Raw genomic sequence first — 19,419 nt, forward strand, 5'->3', positions numbered from 1 at the left:
GGAGTAGTTTGATAATTACACTACATTCACTATATATTATTGCACACGCCCAAACATCATTTGTTTTAGAATTAATCTTATTTATCTTGTTGAGGTTTTAACTAAATTCACTTAATCATATGAAAGAGATTGGATAAAATGTAAAACCAGGAGTAACCCTTTTTGTTCACTGTAATGAGAATTGAGAATTTATATGGATAAGAAGAAGCATCTAATCTTATAACAGAATGAGAGATTTGTATGAGGGTCGGTGGAGAGGAATATTAGGTACACTGTTACAGTACTATAATGCAAATTGTACATACATAAGAGTACACCTGCCACTTAGGAATGGTAACAACTAACAACAAAAACAAAAACACCACATCACTAAGACAAGAAGCATTCGTGGGCAACGTTGGAGTTCTGACTGACCCAGATAAAGAGAGATTTTGGAATCATACATATGCCCTCCCTTTTTTGTCCTCCAATTCACACACAATTACCCCAGACCCAGAAGTGAAGTCTCTGACTTTCTGTGAAGATGTTGGTCTTCTTCTTCACTTCCCCCAACAGCCACGCTTTCATCCTCACATTGCATACACTATTTCTCCACTGCTATCAATATCGAGGTCGGGATCCGTCTCCAGATCCTCCTCCATTTCGTCATCAATGTCCAGGCTGCCTGTCAGATATTGGTTCAGAGACTGGGTTCCAGCTGCAGGTATCATAGCTTCCCCTATTATCCGCATAATTTCATCGATTGACTGCATCGGCTGCTCAGGTTCTTCATATTGATTGTCCATCTTAGTTTCATCCATGAGATCTGCTGGGAGGTTCTTTAGAAACCACTCATGGTTCCTGATCTCAGCAATCGTTATCCTCTGTTGAGATTTTGATATTCAAGGGAATCAAATTTGGTCAGAGTTCAATTTTCTGTCTTATATCCTTAATTACATCAGGGAAACAAAGCTACACAGACAAGTCATTGCATCAAGATCTACAAGGCAGGAATAAACTAGGTTTTTTTTTTTTTTGGTTCCTTTCTTTCCTTGCAGTCTTCTTCTAAACATATCCTATCAGTAAGACTCCAGCAAAATCAAGAACCCAGCCCCCTACCTTCTTCCCAAACCACCACCTTTTTCCAGAAAAAATCATGAAGAGAAGACAAATGAATAACTACAAAGAATATATAATTTACATAAAACTTAAGAGAAGTACAAATAAACATACAGTTGCAACGTTTTGCAAGTTAATTAAGAAACAAGAATCCAAATAAATGATAGTTAATTTTAAAAATACTGAATGTTAAGCCTGACAGGATACAAAAAGAACTCCATTCCCCATAATCAAAACACTAAAAAGGAAAGGACTTATCATACTACCACATTGTGTAATTCATACTCTCCTCAACTTAGTTGCCAAAATATACCAGAAAGGTCCAACTATAGTACATGCAAAGAGCAACAACTCTTTTACCAATTTTGATTTTCTGTTGAAATCCCAAGCCACACAGAAACAGTCTCTCAAATCTTTTATAAATAGGCTTTCAGGATATCTCCTTTGCTGTACATTTGACTACATATATAATTAAAAATACATGGAGATATGCAAACATACATGTATAAATGTGGAGTTTAATTTATCCAAGTCCCATGAAATGACATTCTTTCCACTCAAAATCCGATTATTATTCTAACAAGCACACACCAATCAAAAAAAATTATTCTAACAAGTGCGCGCACACACCAACAGAGACCAACAGAGAGAGAAAGAGGGGGGGAGAGAGAGAGAGAGAGAGAGAGAGAAAGAGAGGTGGAAGAAAAATAAAAGGAATCAGCCCAACAAATAAATAAACAATGCAAGGGTGCTCAGATGAATATCAATAATGAAAGCACTAAACATGTTACCAATACCCATGAACTTGCAAACGAAGATCTGTAATTAAAAAATGTACTAACCGTTGCAGGATCAGCTACAAAAATCCTTGAGATCAGATGACGGCACTCAGGAGATATATGAACATAATCTGGAATAGAATACTGGACTTTCAAAATTCTCTGCAAGAAACAAACAATCATTTAAAATTTTCAATTGAGCTGCCATATGCAGTAATTATGCCTGCGCAAATACCTGTATTGTCTTGTGGAAGTTCTTAGGTTCCTCAGGGTCCTCAAATGGGTAAGCACCCACCAGCATTACATATAAGGTTACCCCACAAGACCATACATCTGCAATCTGAAAATGTGATCAAATATCAGAGCAACAAAACATTAGTAAGTCTAAATATTTTGGTGTTCTCATATAACCATTATACTCATACAAACTACATTTTCCAAGTCACATAATGAAGACAGTGGTCTGCTTTTGATGTCAATGGTTTACATGAAAGAACAGCTGTCCTAAAACTTCAACATCTTACATCAAGTATATGTGGTTTTGACCAAGAAACAAATAATATAGGCTTAAAACATCAGTGAAACAGTAGAAACAGAATAGAAAAAACCACCAGTCAATTTTCTTTCATCAACCAGTAAATTTCATAAGAGCTAAATGTCACAAGATGCTTCAAATGACCCTCCCCATGGGCTTATATAGGAGGTAGGAAGCTTCTAAAGACCCCTGGAGACATCTACACTTAGCTACAAAGTGGAAGAGTATGGAAGCTTCTAGAGAGGGCTAGAGATGTTCACACATCTCTATACTTGGCTAGGAGAGCATTGGAATAGTGTGGGGTGTTCTAGAGCCTTCCAAAGGCATCTTGTACATAGACTAGTGTAGGAGCTTCTAGATTATTCTTGATTTGTAAGGAACCCTTCAAGGTTCTAGAGACTTCCTAAGGTGCCTATAAATAGATTAAGGCCTCATTTGGCCAAGGCACCACCCAAAATCACTTCCTAACCAAGCAAGTGAGCTTCCAAAGCATTGTAAGCATCCTTTGAGAGAAATAAAAGTTTTCATTTTTTAAGTGTTTCCTACTACGCCTTCTAAAGCTTCCAAGTCGTAAGCATCTTAGTCTAGTAAGTTAAGCATCGGAAGTAAGGTTGCCTTAACAAGACCAAATGTCTTGACTTGTCTAAGTGTCGCACGAGCTTAGGAAAAGACTAAGGTGGCGTTTGTTTTTTTACTTAATTCTAAATAGAACCTTAATACTTAATAGTATTAAATATTAGGTTGTTTGTTTTTGTAGTATTTTATTTCTATTAAGTATTAAAAAGTAAAAAAAATCATTGTATTATTTTTTCTATTTAGAAAAAGCCACATATTCTGACTTTTTCTATTTAGTAAAAAGTTTATAAAAAGTCATGAAAAAGTAAAAAAACAAACAACCTAAATTCTAAAACTAAATGGTTTTCAGCAAAAAGCCAAAAAAACAAACACCACCTAAGTCTGTGACATAAAGCTCTTGTTCCTTCAGATAGATTGACAAAATAGGACTACCTTATATGCTAAAACTGTCATTTCCACAGAATCTGTACACCATATAAATTTAACTCAGGTAATTAGGACATTAATTTACCTTCCCGTCATATTCTTTCTTAAGTAAGACTTCAGGAGCAATGTATGCAGGGGTTCCAACAGTCGATTTTGGTTGTGAATGCAGCACTGAGGACTGAGAAAAACAGCCAAAGTTAAATATATAGATATCAAAATAAAAAATAGCATGAAGAGGCAGGGGCAGCAACAGATGAACATCAAAACAATTGTTTTATTACAAACAACTAAAACCATAAACACTAAACATGCAAATTCACTCAGATCACTGCTCATAGGATGTGAAAGCCCCTAATATATATATATATATAGCATTCAAACAACTACACAGTAGCATACTTCTCATTAACTTTTCAGTCTCAAACCTGAATGCTGAAGATTTGATATCATATATACCAAACAAAGATAAGAACAAGTACAATAAAGACAGCGAAGCCTATAAAAATAAAAATAAAAATAAAAAAGAATAATAAAGACAACTAAGTACCTTGGAGTACCCAAAGTCACAAATCTTCAAACGAGGAGCTGGGCTTCCATCTAACAGTGTGTTCTCCAATTTCAAGTCACGGTGGCATACTTGCTTCAAAAAGAAATACAACATGAAATCCAACTTAATCGCCTAGTTCATTTTTTTCAGGCAAATAATAAAACAGAGGTTAAGGCAGAAAACTAAAAGTTTGAATACCATCGCATGACAGTAGCTGACTCCTGATACAAGTTGTTGGAAGAAGAAACGTGCCTGCAGTACAAGCTAGAGAAGGTAAGCCATAAACGAGTGCGAGGAGAGTAACAGAAAACCAAATGAGCAAGTTGCATAAGAACCTCATCCTCACTGAACCGGCCGGCATTGCATATCCGCTCAAAGAGCTCTCCTCCAGAGGCATATTCCATCACAATAGCAAGGTGGGTTGGTGTCAATATAACCTAGAGTATGATTAAAAAACATAAAATTATTGAACTGAGAATCATTCACTGGATAGAAAATGTGGTTGGGAAAAATTCATTTCGACCAGACCTCTTTGAATCTGACGATGTTGGGATGCCTCAGTGATCTGTGGTTAATGATTTCCCTTTGTACATTTTCATCTATCTGTTAAACAAATGTAAAATAAGGTAAAACACAACATCAAACTAAAAGGCACCACCTAAAAAGGCCCCAATTATACATGTCTTATAAGTAGTCAAGTTCCAACATCACACGGACAAAGTGAATGAATCAAGTCCAGAACTACAGCATGAGTCCATAGTTTGTCAGATTCTCAAAATTTTACCCCCATGTTAGCAGAAAAGCAAAAATTTTAGGCTATCATGTTTATTAAAAAAAAATGGATGGGATCCTGTATGATAAATCCAATTTTCCAAATCACAACAGTTGAATAACTTCATTTACTTCCAATAAAAATTGATAATCAATTTGGTTGGTTAGAACTAATTATTCTAGAGTGATCTTGCTGCAGAAGGTCCTAAATAAGACCCATTGGCTAGTGGGTTCCAATTTTCAATTGTAACATTCAGCAACCTTATTGAAAAACTCATGAACTGTACAATGTTTAGCTCTATACAAATCAGGCCATATTGAAAACAACTCAGCCAACAGCCTAGTATTAACCATATACATTGCCCATGCCTATCAAAAAGAAAACCTATATATACATTGGCAGTGATCATAAATGAGAAACCTTAGCTAATACTCAAGTTTTGATTTGCCAGATTTCCCAGCTATTTGTTCTTTAAAATAATCAACAATGAAGTCTTGACAGGATTTAAGTCATTACAAGATAAAAAACACATGCATGTTTTTAGATCCTACAAACATCCCAAGATTTTCATCTCATTCATTCGTTTTTAAATGAGGAGAAATCTCCACCCAAAGAAGGAATTATCTCTGGCCCCACCCAAAGAAAAAAAGACAAAACAAGACCACAATGTCATAGTTTTTAAAGGTGCACTTAAAGTGTGCCTAGGCCCAAGGCACGATCACTCCTTAGTTATATCACCTTGTTGGAGAGGGTACCTATTTTATTTTTCGTTTTTTAACAGACTTATTTTGAAAATTTCTAACCGTAATTGAATTATATAATTTCACTAATTTTTTGTTGAATGTTTATTTTAAATGTTTGAAATCTTAAACTTTTTGTTATTTGGATTTTGGATCATATTTAAAAAACTAATATGCATCCCAGGTTGCATTTCACCTTGCTCAGGCATCCATATTGTGTTGTGCCTTCCACCTTTTAAATCTATGCACACCGTTAATTGGAAAGGCTGGAAAAGGACAACTGGAGAACCTCTTTAGGCTCATTTTGATTATTGAACTTCAAAGGGAAAAGAAATGAACTTATAATCTCACATGGTGGGTTGGTTAACTGTCAGCTGTCACAAGCTCGTTCTTCTCTTTTATTTTCAGTTAAAATCTAAGCATTCAAACAAAGCCTTAACCTTAACTAATTCCAATATCATGCCTACAATTAAACATCTCATAATAAAAATGAAATTGATGATCCTTCCAATAAAGGATGAGGTAGCCGTTATGATATTCCAGGTTTCCTTTTCTGTTCGTTTAAATTGTGGGGAATCAAAAAAGGCAATCATTGGTCCAATTCCATTACTAATTCTATATATTCACACGCACTAAAACATGCAAAAACCAAGTAATTTTCTTCTTTTCTTTGAAATCTCGGCAAAAAGACAAAGCACCAATACCATCTACCCTTCAATATAACAAAAATGAAAGTACTTGCAATTAAAGAATGCAAGAAGTTCCCAATCCATTTTTCTATAGATTCATCATGACATAAGTGGCTAGAAAGCTAATTTTTCCAGAGACAATAATTGCTTCCCCAGAAACCCTGGAAAGACACTCCGAACCAAACAAAACATACACGAAAACAAACAAGACCCTTAAACATTCCAAAAGAAAGAAAATCAAATTTTCCAAATTTCCAACAACAAACACAAAGATTAGACACTAACCTTCTCACCTCTTTCGATATACTTTACCGCAACTAGCTCACCAGTCTGCTTATCCCTCATCAGCCTGGCCACTCCAAAATTCCCCGACCCGATGTCCCGCACGAGCTCGTACCGATCACTGTCGTGCATGATCGGCACGTCCATCGCCGGCCCCACCGTGATCGCCGACCGATCCATCTCCGACAAACCCGCACTCTCCCGAACCCTACTCCGACGAGGCCCTGCTCATATTATACAAACCGTAAACCAGATCGAAGCAGGAAGTTACGCGACGTGGCGGAACGGGGACCAGTCGATTGGTTGCGATTGGGTGGAGATAGGGACCGAAGATGTGGCCGAGCCCGTGAAGACTTCACCCACCTCACACAGAGAGAAAGAGAGAGAGAGGTGTTCAGCAGATTTGGATTTCTAGGGTTTTATTTTATTTTTTTTGTGGTTGCAGAGGCGGTGAGGGAGCTCGTGAAAAGGCTCTGCTTTTTTTTTCTGCTCCTTCTCTCTCTTCTTTCTCTCTCCAGAACTTTGGGGCTGGTGGCCGTGAAGATGAGATATTTTTGTTTCCGGTGGCCGACCTTACTTTTTTATTTATTTACTTATTTTACTACCAATTATTGTTATTGTTATCTTCTCTGAATCAGTGAAATGTTTTTAAATTGGGATAGAATTACGATTTTACCCTTGGGTATTCTCTAGAATGACCAAACTGTCCTCCCCTGGTTAAATATGTTTTATAAATCATCTTCTACTAACTATATATTTTAGTTTTAATTTTTTTTTTTTGGGAAAATAGAGTTACTATTAATAAAAATAAATTATTAAATTAATCCATTTAGTAATTTTTATATTTATCTATAATTCACAAAAAAAAAAAAGAGAAGGACCAAATAACCCTAAAAGTATATATTTATGAGATTTTATTAAAAATAAATAAAATATTATAAGAAAAATTAAAGGAAATAAAATTTTTCTATATTATTCTTTAAATTATTTTTCTTATTGTCTCTTTTTATACAAATAATAAAGAAATTAAAATATAAGTTTTTAAGCTTTTTATTGACAAATTGAATAAGAGAGTTAGAGCGTGTTTGTTTTTCTAACTTTTTATTAAAAGTAATTTTATTTTTTTATGTACTTTACTTCAAATTTTAAATGGTTTATTTTTTTATTTTTTTATGATTTATTATAAATTTTTAGTTAAATAAAAAAAATCAAAATATTTGATTTTTTTCTAAATAAAAAAATAACATAATAATTTTTCATTATTTTTTAATAATTAATATAAATAAAACATTATAAAAATAAACAACCTAATCATATAAAATATTATTTAGTTTTAAATTCTATTTAAAATTAATTAAAAAAAACAAATGTCACCTAAATTTTAAAGGTGAAACAGAAATCAAAATTATAATTTTTAAAGGGTAATATTAATATTATAAAATCTTTTTAAACATTTAAAAAAAATTAATTTAAATAAAATTAATCAAATAAGACATAAAAAGGGTAGTTAAGGTTTAAAAAAAACAAATAACTTTTTTAAAGTCAATTCAAATAGACCTTGATGGTTGGTTAAGTGGTTATCCTATCCCTCTTCATACATAATTTTATACCATGTAAAAGTTTTCTTACAAACTTAGACACCTCCAATCATTTTGGTCTTCCTACAGACCCTACCTTACTAATAATTTCCATTTAAAGAACATTTCCTGCAAACTCCCTCATTTATTCACTCAACCTCTCCTTGACTTCATCTCCAATTTTTTTCATTTCATTCATGTTGGACTTTAACTTCATTGGTTGGTTGTTGCACTTGACTTTTGTTCCTCCACCAACCATTTTTCCTTTTTTTAAAAAAAATATTATTTTTGTTAATGGTTTTAAGTTGTCAAAAGGTGAGGTCTTCAAATAATAATAATAATAATTATTGTTATTATTATTATTATTATTATTTAAGAAATAAATGTGGCCTCTTTTTGTGGTTGGTATAAGATGTAAAGGCATGTAGGTTATGGGAAGAGTTTACTTTCATTAAATTAAATCATTATTTCCATTTTTTTTTAGTTTTTTTTAGTTTCAAGTTTCAACATCACATGAGTAGGCCAATTCATCCACTCCTTTAAGTTTGGTTTGGATTTGAAAAATTAAATGTAGGGACATTCTTTAAGTTATGATATGTTTGTGTTATGTGTATGAAAAGGTGACATCACTCCCTTTCTAGAAAATATTGGAATTTTCATCATTTAATTGGAAATTACTCAAATTAGGATAAGAAAATGATTGAAATAGAATATTCTTGGACTTGACCATGGATGAGGAAACCTTTTACATGGACAAAAAGGCCCATGCATGGGTTCCTCATGCCACAAATATTTAGGATGTTATTAGGGTTTTTTTGGGAATTGTATGTGGAAGAAAGGGATAAGTCATCGTGGGTACATGCTATTTAAGCTAGTTGTTGACCTAATGAAAATGAATACTTGTTATGATCAATTAAAGTGGTTTGGTTTTCTATTTTCTAACCACTTCCCTAAGAAGAAAGTTGTCAATTTTAGTAAGAAGACATAGAACTATTTAATATTTTTAAAGACTTCAATATTAAATAATTTATTAAATCGATATAAGAGTCTACTTGAATTACCTTTTAACTTTGAGTTTTTACTCTAAAATAAGTGGAAAGGATAATGTTTGAGAATTATATTTTGAAAATTAATGTATTTACTAGTGTCAAATCGAGGTTTGGTTAATTTTGGTTTTGATTATGATAAAATAAGGTTTTGAAACTAGTATTTTATCTTAAGTATATTTAGCTAAGAAAATTTTCAAAGTAGCAAATCATAGAGAAATTATGTCAAAGAAAAATTTAAGAAAAATCAGAAAACCTCAAAGAGAAAAGCTTTTAAGATTTTTATTGGGATCCCTTTATAAGGTTGTTAATGCACTAAGATCATACATCTTATTTTTATTCATGTAATGAAAATCATCAATGAGTTAAATTGCTTTAAAATCTTCTATATTTAGATGATATCATGTTTTTAATTAAAAATTTATGTCAATTTTTTTCTAAAACTTGTTCTAAAGGTTTTAAAAGAGGTTACACGAGTTGTTAGGGGTTTTAGATCTCAAATCATGTTTTTTAAGCACTTCACAATACAACCAATCGAGGAGGTCAAGACCTAATTGAGTCGGTTAGGCTTGACCAATTAAGGTACATTTGCGCGCGCACACACACACACACTCTCTCTCTCTCTCTCTTCCAATATCTATGTTGCTATCGGTTGAGCTTTTAGGTCATTTGGTCAAGGTTCGATGGAGAATTGATCCAACCAATTGGTCAAGGACCTAGACCCTAACGATTACTTGTCAATACAATTAATGCCCAATAACTAGTGAAATGATCAAATTGATGCTCGATCAATCAACCTCAAACCGTGCTTCAAAGTTAGTTTAAGCTTCCAACTCATATAAAAAGACTCCAAATTTCACTATTTTGTAAACTTGACATTCCAAAATCTTTCTAAAATATATTTGAGCCTTGGGAGAGTGTTTTTTAGTACACTTTGATTCAAAACTTCCATATCCATTTATTGCACCTTAATCATAATTTTTCTCTATATGATTTGAACTTAAGTTTTGTACTAAGATTTTGTGAGTAACCCTCAATCATTTCTTATAGCTTTTGTCAAGTGGGCTTAAGTGTGAGGTATCACTTGATCTAGTATAAAGTATCATTTAAGGAGTTCAAGAGTAGACATCTCTTAAAAAAATTGGAAGTACTCATTGGATCTAGTTAATACAATTGTAATGTTGGGATGCTTGTGTTGAAAGTCTTGGATTAATGAAACATTTACTTGATCAGGAACTTGAGGAAAGCCAATGTAAGCCAAATTGCATCGAATCATTATAAAAAAAACTTAAAGTTTGCATTTTGTCCTTCTTACTCTCCTTAATTTACATGCATTTAGTTTTCTATTATATTTATTATTTAATTGCACATAATTGTCACTTGCATTCATATAACTTAAATTTACAAAAAATGATCATCACCTTATTCACTCCCTCTAGGATGATTATCTTAGGTTGATGTAACTAAAATCCTAACACCTAAAAGTAAGAAATTAAGAATAAATTTAATATTTATAAGAATTCAAGAGAATAAAAAATTTGTAGATAAATTAGGAAGACCATATTTGAGAGATCTATTTAAAAACTTTAAAAATTGGGTTTAATATTTCATTAGTATTTAATGTTGAAGAAGCAATTTTAAACAAAGCTTAAGTCATCAAATCAAAGACATTAACCCTTTAGCATAGTTGCACTATTTGATGAAATATTAGAGAGGGAATTTTGACCAATACAATAATTTTTTTAAAATATTTTCAAAATGGGGTGGTTGAAAAATTATTTTAATTAACAAATGACGAGGAGATAAGTAAGTGATAAAGTATTCTCTTCAATGATCATATGTTGACATTGTCGCTTCACGTAAACAAACAAAACAAACAAAAAAGACAAAAGAGAAAGATAAAAGGAAAAAGATGAAAAAAAAACAAAAAGATTTAACATGGTTTAAAATTGTGCCCATATCCATGGAAGGGAGAAAAAAGAAAATTCACTAGTGAGGAACTATGTCAATTGACTCCATATTAATATACAAGGTATAATCATCAATAAAAGCAAATTGGGGGAAATCATTCATTAATACCACCAACATATATCTAAACAAATTAGACTTAATTGCTACAAAATTTGGAGTAATCTCTTAACATAGAATAAAAGCTTATAGGACATGTTCCTCTGGCTAAACTCAATTTTCTTTTTCTTTTTATTTGTATTTTAATACTCACCCTCAAATTGGATTATGAATATCTGTACATGAGAAGGGAAGAGCATATTTCACAAAAGTTTGACAAATATTTATGTAACTTGAAGAGGATAAGGCATGAGAGAGTATGCACATGTAATGATTGAATTTTCTCTTTAACTAGATAATAATCTAACTTAATAGGTTTTTTCCTCTCATGAAAGGTCGAATCAATTACTATGTACTATGTGCATGGTTGCCTGATTATCATAATCCATTTTCATTGTCCTCAAGTTGATAGCTTATAGATTTTGGAGGAGGTAACTCAACCAAGTAAACTCACAAGTAATGGAGGTCATAGTTCTATACTTTGCTTGTATTGATGGACAAAATATAGTGGTTTATTTCTTGGTTTTTCAATAAATAAGGGAACTCCCACGAAAAACATAGCCCAATTTGCATTACAATATCCAATCAACTCTAAGTTGTTGAGTTATAAAACCTTGACCAAGAAAAACTTTTAAATATTACATAACCCAAAAAACTACATCAACTTGACTTTTCATGGTGCTTGCATGAACTAAGGACATGTGTTGAATAAGATAAATATGATCTTATGATAGTGAGGTAAATAAGACGTCCTATAAGTTTTCTATATTTGTATGCATTACTAAGGAGATCACCATTTGTCAATGTAAGCTTTAGATTCTACTACATATGAATGAATGACACCAACAAACTTTGTATCATTGATGATGTCTAAACATTTATTTTCGTTGTGCTTAAAATGTGCAATCTCAATTCCTTATAAGTAATTCATTTTTTCAAGATCTTTGATATAAAATTTATAGTGAAGAAATTTCTTAAGAGTTCTAATTGTAGATAATCATTTCTCGTAAATCACTATATCATCAACATAGATAAGAACAATAATGAATGAAAAAATTAGTATTTTGAATTTCTATAGGAAACTTGAACAACCAATTATGAGATGGTTGTTTTAGAAAAAGTGTGTTTTCATGCATACCTTTGGAAAAAAAAAATCACAATATAAGAACCCAAATTTGGACAATTAGATTTTAATATATTTATCTAAAAATAATTAGGATTTTATGCACTTTTTAATTAAAGATATTACCTTTGGCTAACCAAATACTACTTTTGAGTTGAGAATACATGAAACTTGAATCACCATTTTTAGGGTTCCATTTTGTGATTATTTTTAAATGTGTGTATAAAAACACATTTTTTTTCTTTTGTTTTAATCTATATAATAACTTGTTTAGTTGACATTCTATGCTATCCCATCATCAATCATAACTAGAAGACAAAAGCTCGAATATTTCTTTATCAAGAGCACCATGAAGAAAAACATTTTGTACATTCATATGATGAAGAGACCAATTTTTGACAATAACAATGACTAGTAGTGGTAATGGGATAAGTTTTTTTTATATATATTTGTCTTGTCCTACCTTTAATGGGACGAGTTTTGAGATGGTTTAAAAAAAAATTAATTTTGAAGTAGGTTTGGAAATTGCTTTGTCCTACCTGTGCCAATTTTATATATAATTTTATGATAAAAAAAACTTATTCATCTCAATTATTTCTCAAAAAGAAGTAGACATGATATATATATATATATATATATATTAAAAATAATTTAATTTAAATTTCTTTTCCCATTTTTAACACATAAAATAATTAAAAAGTTATTATCAAAAAATAAGTTATAAAAATTATAATATTTTATGTTTATTGTAATTAAAAATCAAAACAAGACGAGAGGAAATATCCAATGAGTTTCTTTGTAATAAGAAGAGTAAGCTATCATTGTTGTTTTCTTTAAATGCTTATATTTTAAGAAGTTTTAACCTAAAATGTGTTTTTGAAAAAAAAAATTGATAAAATTTAAAAAATAATTTAAAAAATCTGATAAATAACTTTTTTATTAAAAAATCACTTATAATATTTTTTTAGAGAAACACTAAGTTGCGTTTGATAACTATTTTAAAAAACGTTTTAAATATTTTTATTACTTAAAAGATAAAAAATTTTAAATTCTAAAAATAGTATAAACATTTTCGAAAATCACAACTACATGCACTCTAAATATTTCTTCTTTTTTTTATCTTCCAAAATTTCCTTCGATTCTGTTTCAACTGAAAATATCTTTGAAAAAAAATTAATTTTACCATGAAATTGGTTAAATCATATTTTTAATATTCTTTAAAAGTGCCATAAAGACTTTATCAATTACATTTTTTATAAATAAATAAATAAATAAATATATATATATATATATATATATATATATATATATATATATATATATATATATATATATTTCCTTTTAAATCTTTTCATTTTTTAAATCAATTAATTATAATTATTAATTATTTTTATTATCCTATATATATGGTCTCTTTCTGCCCATCATCTTTCAGTGAATCAAAGGCATTTATCATAATCTTAAAAAATCAAAAATCAAAAATAAAACCGCCACAACTGATTCTCCAAGAAAGGCCATTAAAATATGTATGGCAATGAAAATTTATTTTTTCTTTTATATTATTTAGCATAAATTACAAGAATGCCCCTAATCCGTTACTTAGAAGGCTAGGGCCCATCGCCCCCTGCAATAAAGGTCGTTCGCCTACTTGTAAATTTGTAGTACAGCCCTTGGTTTTCTTGCATCAGACGCAGCATCACCCGAAATGTCTCGATTTTTGCACGAAATATCGGTTAAACCGGCAGAAAATGGTGGTCCGACTCGGACCTCGCGACTCGGATCCCACTACTCCTCCACACTGCCAACTTCTTCACCACCACCACCAGCATTGTTTTCCGGCAACTAGAGGATTATTACGGCGTCGATTTATCTGACAGAAAAGCGTTCATTCGAGAAGAGATCGACGTCTTCCTCCGAAGGTACATTTTCCAAATTGAAGCTAAAGCTATAACAAGACAACAAAAGAAAAATGCAGAAGTTAAAGAAGGAGAAAAGGTTGATGAAGATGCATAGAATGTGGAGGAAAACGGTAAAAAGTATGAAAAAAAAAAAGGCATTATCGAGAACGAAAAAGAGAGTGATGGAAAGGGAGAGATGGAAGGAAGGTGAGACTCTCTCTCTCGTTTTTTTTTTGTTTTCCTGGCATTTTCTTTTTTGTGGTTGGCTTCTGTTTGATTGGTAGAAACAGGGGGGGGGGGGGGGGGGGGGGGGGGGGGGGCAAGGAAAAGAAACGAAAAGAAATTTTGGGTGTTTTGGTTGTTCTTTTGGTTCAAAAAGTAAACAAGAAAGTTATAGACCCAAGTGGTTGTATATGATGTGGTTTTGTTGCATTTTCTTTTCTTCACTCTCTGTTTGGTTTCCGAGAACATGGACAAAAAGAAAAGGGAATGGAATTTTGGATCTATTGTTTCATTATCTTGTTTTGGTTTTCGGGAGTTAGGAAAAGAAAGAAAACTCATAAAGGCAGTTTAATTGTATTAAGTGAGGTTTTCTTGCACTTTCTTTTCGTTCTATATCGTCTGTTTGGTTGATGAGAAAACGGAGAAAATTAGGAAACGAAAATTTTAATCTGTTGTTGGGTCTTGTAGTCGTTTTTTTCCCGAAAAATAGGAAAAAGAACTAAGAGAGCCTATCTTATCAATGAGACGAGGCAAAGGGAAAAAAATATGGCCATGCACGGGGATGGGGGAGTAGCTTCTCATGTTGAAGGCAGGACCCGGGAACCGCTTTACCATTGGAGGCGGGAAAAAGGACAGAAAGAAGGTTGAAAAAAAACGGATTGAAGGGGTGAAGAAAGGCATTCAAGGATTTAATAGGTGATGTGACCTGAAAAGTGCTAAATGATGAACAAGGATTCATTTATCCGATACAAAGTATTTGGTATCCGGGGTTTGCTGACTTGAGTTTCATGGACTACTAGATTGTGGATTTTGCTGGTGTTTTTGTGCTTGTTTTGGATTTTGGGAAAGTTTTCTTTGGAGGTTTTTAGTAAGAAAAGTACATCTGACCATGGATCATGAATCATGTTAGATTTTTAGGCATTTCAAGAACCTTGTCTGTTCCAATCTAAACAGGACCCCAGCTATCCCAACCTACTTATCCAACTATTCAAGGCATCATTTTGGAACTCATTGCAATTAAACTGTATGATCCCTGTGCCTTATCAGTGTTAGTGACACTACCATTGTACATCTCCGAAGAGGAGTCTGGGTCCTTTTTCCTGATATCCAAAATGCTTAAATGACACTGTTCTGTCCATGTTTTTGTGAGAAGGGGATAGAAAGGCAATTAGGTATATATGAGGCTACACCAACATGTGTTTGCAAAGAGATTACTGGACTGCATGTTGCTGTTGTTGATATTTCTAAGCACAATTGTTTTATCTTTTTGAGTAGGTCTGACAAGGTAGTAATAGATGTCAAGAAAAGAGGTGGATATAACAAGTTATGCAGCCTTTCTCCCCAACTTCAAAAAATTGTTGGAGCTGCTGAATTGACCGGGCCTCAGGTATGCTCATCGACTTACAGAGATAATTGCATTCCATTTTGTTCTGGCTTGTGCTGCTTAGAATGAAGTCTTTGGAACCATGATTTAATATTCATTTTCCTCATTATTGGTTTTAGGTTGTAAAGAAATTTTGGACATATATCCAGGAGAACAGCTTACAAGATCCAAAGAACAATAGAAATATAATCTGTGATGAATCATTGCAGGAGCTGTTTCACGTCGATTCTATCAACATGTTTGAAATGAACAAAGTCTTGTCAAAGCATGTTTGGCAACTAAATGTTGAAGATGGTATTTCTTTGAACAAAACTAGTTTTCATGTTTACAATATGTGTGAATACATATGCCTTTTATCTTTTGTTTCTCTATATTGACTTGTTTCCTTCTAGGCCATGTTTGGAATGTTGGAATAGAGAATGAGAAATCAATTCCTCGTATTCATTAATGTGTTTAGACTTTTTTTTAGAATGAGAATAGTAGTAAAAAAATTCATTGTTATGGAAACCAAATCTCACTTACTAGGATTTTGATTCCTCTCTTTTGCATGGAATAATGATTCACCCTCATTCACATCTTATTTCTATTTCTATTCCCACACACCAAACACACCCTAACTATACATGTTGCACCTTTGTGTGTGTGCATAGGCATGCATATCTTGGTCAATTTGTATCATATTACTTGTTTAGTTTGTAGTTTGAGGAAGAATTAATTAATTAAAATGAATGAAAAAATCCCAAATTTGTAAATCTAACCTCTCCCACTTTTGAACTTAAAAAATAACCAATTTTTGACATAAATGTCTTTTAACATTTCGATTATTTACATGAAAGTTAGAATATAGAAAATTATTTTACAAGAAAAAAGTGGGGTCATTTTTGTCAAAAATGGGTAGTTTTCAAGTTCGAATGTCGGAGAGGTTAGATTTACAAATTGGGAATCATTTCATCCCTTTTAATCAAATAACCCTTTGAGGAATAGGTCGGGTAACACATTGTGTGCGTGTATATATATATCTTTGGTAACATAAAAATGCACTAGATCTCTCCCTCAAGGTCCAAGTCTTATGTAAACCTGGGACTCAAACTTTGCACCTCCCATTCATGAGCTGAAGAGCCTACCTATTAGGCTAACCAGGATGGTGGATGATGGGATGAGGATAGGTGGATGGGCACAAAAATGTTTAGTGTTATCTTAGTGCAAGACGGAAGTGTATTTTGCACTAATAAGCATCACATTCCTTAGACTCTATTTACTATGGTCTAGCTTAGAAAAATTAGTGGAGGTTAGCACAACAGCAAGATTCTAACTATGAGTAATATCTCAATGATGATTAATTAAAATGATTATCTATGGAGTACTTTGATGCCTATAAAGAATCTATAGAATGGTTGGAGAGGACTCCTTTGGTCAAAGACAACCGATTCGTCCTACTAACATGTCTTCTGCTGGGATTGGGTGTCTGGTGGTATCTTCTGCCAGAGCCCCTACTGGTTCAACCAACGGCTTGTTGCTCGCCAAATAGAACCCATCATTTTGAGATATTGATAAGGTGAATACCTAGTCTATTCAATACTAGGCCTAATGAGTTTGAAGGATAGCCCCTTCCATCTCCATGGGCTCTTAGGCATCTAAGAATGGTTTGAAGGATGGCCCAACTACTGAGGTCGGGCCCGAATTTAGTCCAGTTTTCATACAAATTGAAATATGATTTTCTTATATATATATATATCATACAAAATCAATTTCTCTTTCCTTTTTTCTTGGAAAAACACTAGACATGTCATATATTATTTAATATAATAAAATTTATGTAAACATTTAACAAAATTATTATTTTTAACATCTTATAATTTCGCGTGCTTGCTTTAATTCTTAAGTCCAAAAAGTAAAAACCTTTTATGTCTATGGATTATTTTATTAAAAAAAAAGTGTTTTACTGGAAAATGAAAGTCAACTTAAAAGTTAAGATAACAACATGAGATAAATAAGATAAAATAAACTTTTTTTTTGTTTTTTTACTATTTTAACTTCAATCTACTTTAGAGTCAATATTTCTTAAGATGTGTAATTGGAGTTGTTAAGGTTTAAGGAATGATTGATATGCATAATCATGTGTTCACTTTGAAGAAAAATACAAAAAACAATTCAAAGCCAAAAATTAGGAAGCACGTGTGAACTTCTCGAGTGAGCTTTAAACGTCCTATTGGCGGTTTAAATATTGCCTTAGAGAACATTCAAATATTTTCTTTAGGTTATGTTAGGTCCCAAAAAAGAATAAGGAAAAAAGAAAAATATCAAGAAAAATGATTTTCTTATATTTGGTTGTATTATAATAAATATTAAAGAAAATCAAATATAATTAAAATTTATTAAAAATTTATGTATTTTAAAATTATTTAATCTTTATATTGATGATTTAAAATAAATAAAATGGATATTTAGTAGCAAATAAAAATAATTTATTAAGTTTTAATTTTTTTTTTATTTTCTTTCACTTTTTATTTTCTTTTATTTTTCCTTCGTATTTTCTTTCCCTTACATTTTATCTCAAATTTTCCAAAAATCAAACATAACCTTAGTGTTTGAAACTTCCTTTGGGTGTTCAAATACTTAACTCTTTGCTTAAAAAAAATTTTAAGTTATTCTTCGTAATTTTTGGGGGGGCATTTTTGTAAAATTGATGTTAGGATTGTTTTCAAATCAATATCTTAGGTTTTTGGTATAAATATACAAGTTTAAAATGTTGAATATGAGGCCAAGAGATTAGTCATTCATATAACCCTAAGAGTCGATCTCTCAATCTTTTAAGGCTATTCTTGAAAGAAATTTTTTTAACAATTTAAAGGTCAACAATTTGAATTACTAAAGCCTTAATAAAATCTTTGAGGTGATCAATAAAGGAATATGCAGATGTGTTAAAGGTGTCCAATAAGCCATGTACGGGTCGACATGTTGGTCGGTACGACCCATTTGAAAATCGTGTTGGGTCAAGCTAACCCATACATACCAAATAAGTGATTCAACATGACCAATAAGCTCACAGGTTAATTATGTCATGTCATTTTATGCCAATTGTGCCAAACGTGTCGTGCTAGTGGCCATGGCCCACTCAATTTATTAAAAATTTTAATTTAATTTTTAAAGTCATTTTATTTTAATTTTTTTCATTATTAAATGAAATTTCTTTTTTGTTACTTTAAATATTTATAATAATTATACCTTTTTTTATATTTATATTTATCAAGTTTGTAATCGTAAAATTATAGAAATGTTAATTTTTTGTTTTTAAAAATAGTAAAAAGAAATCATATTTGAATTTGGCTTTTTTTTATTATCAAAATAATAATAAATTTAAAATAATAGAATATAGAAGGAAATGAAATATAAAAAAAAATTATTCAATAATTTAACAAATTATATAAACAAATAAAGAGAGAAAAAAGTGAGAATTGCATTTAACATGTAATAAAAAAGAAAAAATAAAAGGTAAAAATGTAAATTTAAAAGAGTATATCGACACGATGACAGACAGGATGAGTGTCGCATCGATCTGACCTAACCTTTTGACATTTTTAACCATAAGTCAAAATGAGCGGGTCAGCCCATTGGACACCTCTATGTTAAGTCAAAAGACGTAAAAAAAAAAAAAGAG

General features: G+C 31.6%; 2 protein-coding genes across 4 annotated transcripts; one reads left to right on the forward strand and one right to left on the reverse strand.

Moving 5' to 3' along the window:
- Positions 1-251: 251 nt before the first annotated feature.
- LOC100245171 (serine/threonine-protein kinase SAPK10) lies at positions 252-7,033 on the reverse strand. 2 transcript variants are annotated; one of them, XM_002284923.5, is made up of 9 exons: positions 6,448-7,033; positions 4,490-4,564; positions 4,297-4,398; positions 4,160-4,213; positions 3,962-4,054; positions 3,500-3,592; positions 2,113-2,217; positions 1,941-2,039; positions 252-863 (listed from the first exon to the last, which is right to left on the reverse strand). In XM_002284923.5, exons 1-9 carry the CDS (start codon positions 6,622-6,624, stop codon positions 570-572), a joined length of 1,092 nt encoding a protein of 363 aa, XP_002284959.1. In that variant the 5' UTR covers positions 6,625-7,033; the 3' UTR covers positions 252-569. The 2 variants fall into 2 exon arrangements, with proteins under 2 accessions (XP_002284959.1, XP_003631616.1); XM_003631568.4 differs by lacking the exon at positions 3,500-3,592.
- A 6,703-nt stretch (positions 7,034-13,736) lies between these two features.
- LOC109122344 (upstream activation factor subunit spp27-like) lies at positions 13,737-16,232 on the forward strand. 2 transcript variants are annotated; one of them, XM_059735726.1, is made up of 3 exons: positions 13,737-14,362; positions 15,653-15,764; positions 15,881-16,232. In XM_059735726.1, exons 1-3 carry the CDS (start codon positions 14,352-14,354, stop codon positions 16,136-16,138), a joined length of 381 nt encoding a protein of 126 aa, XP_059591709.1. In that variant the 5' UTR covers positions 13,737-14,351; the 3' UTR covers positions 16,139-16,232. The 2 variants fall into 2 exon arrangements, with proteins under 2 accessions (XP_059591709.1, XP_019074442.1); XM_019218897.2 differs by lacking the exon at positions 13,737-14,362 and having other exon boundaries at positions 14,494-15,764.
- The last annotated feature ends 3,187 nt before the right edge of the window (positions 16,233-19,419 follow it).

Source organism: Vitis vinifera, chromosome 3 (genome assembly GCF_030704535.1).
Source record: "Vitis vinifera cultivar Pinot Noir 40024 chromosome 3, ASM3070453v1".
In the NCBI taxonomy this organism is placed as follows: domain Eukaryota; kingdom Viridiplantae; phylum Streptophyta; class Magnoliopsida; order Vitales; family Vitaceae; genus Vitis; species Vitis vinifera.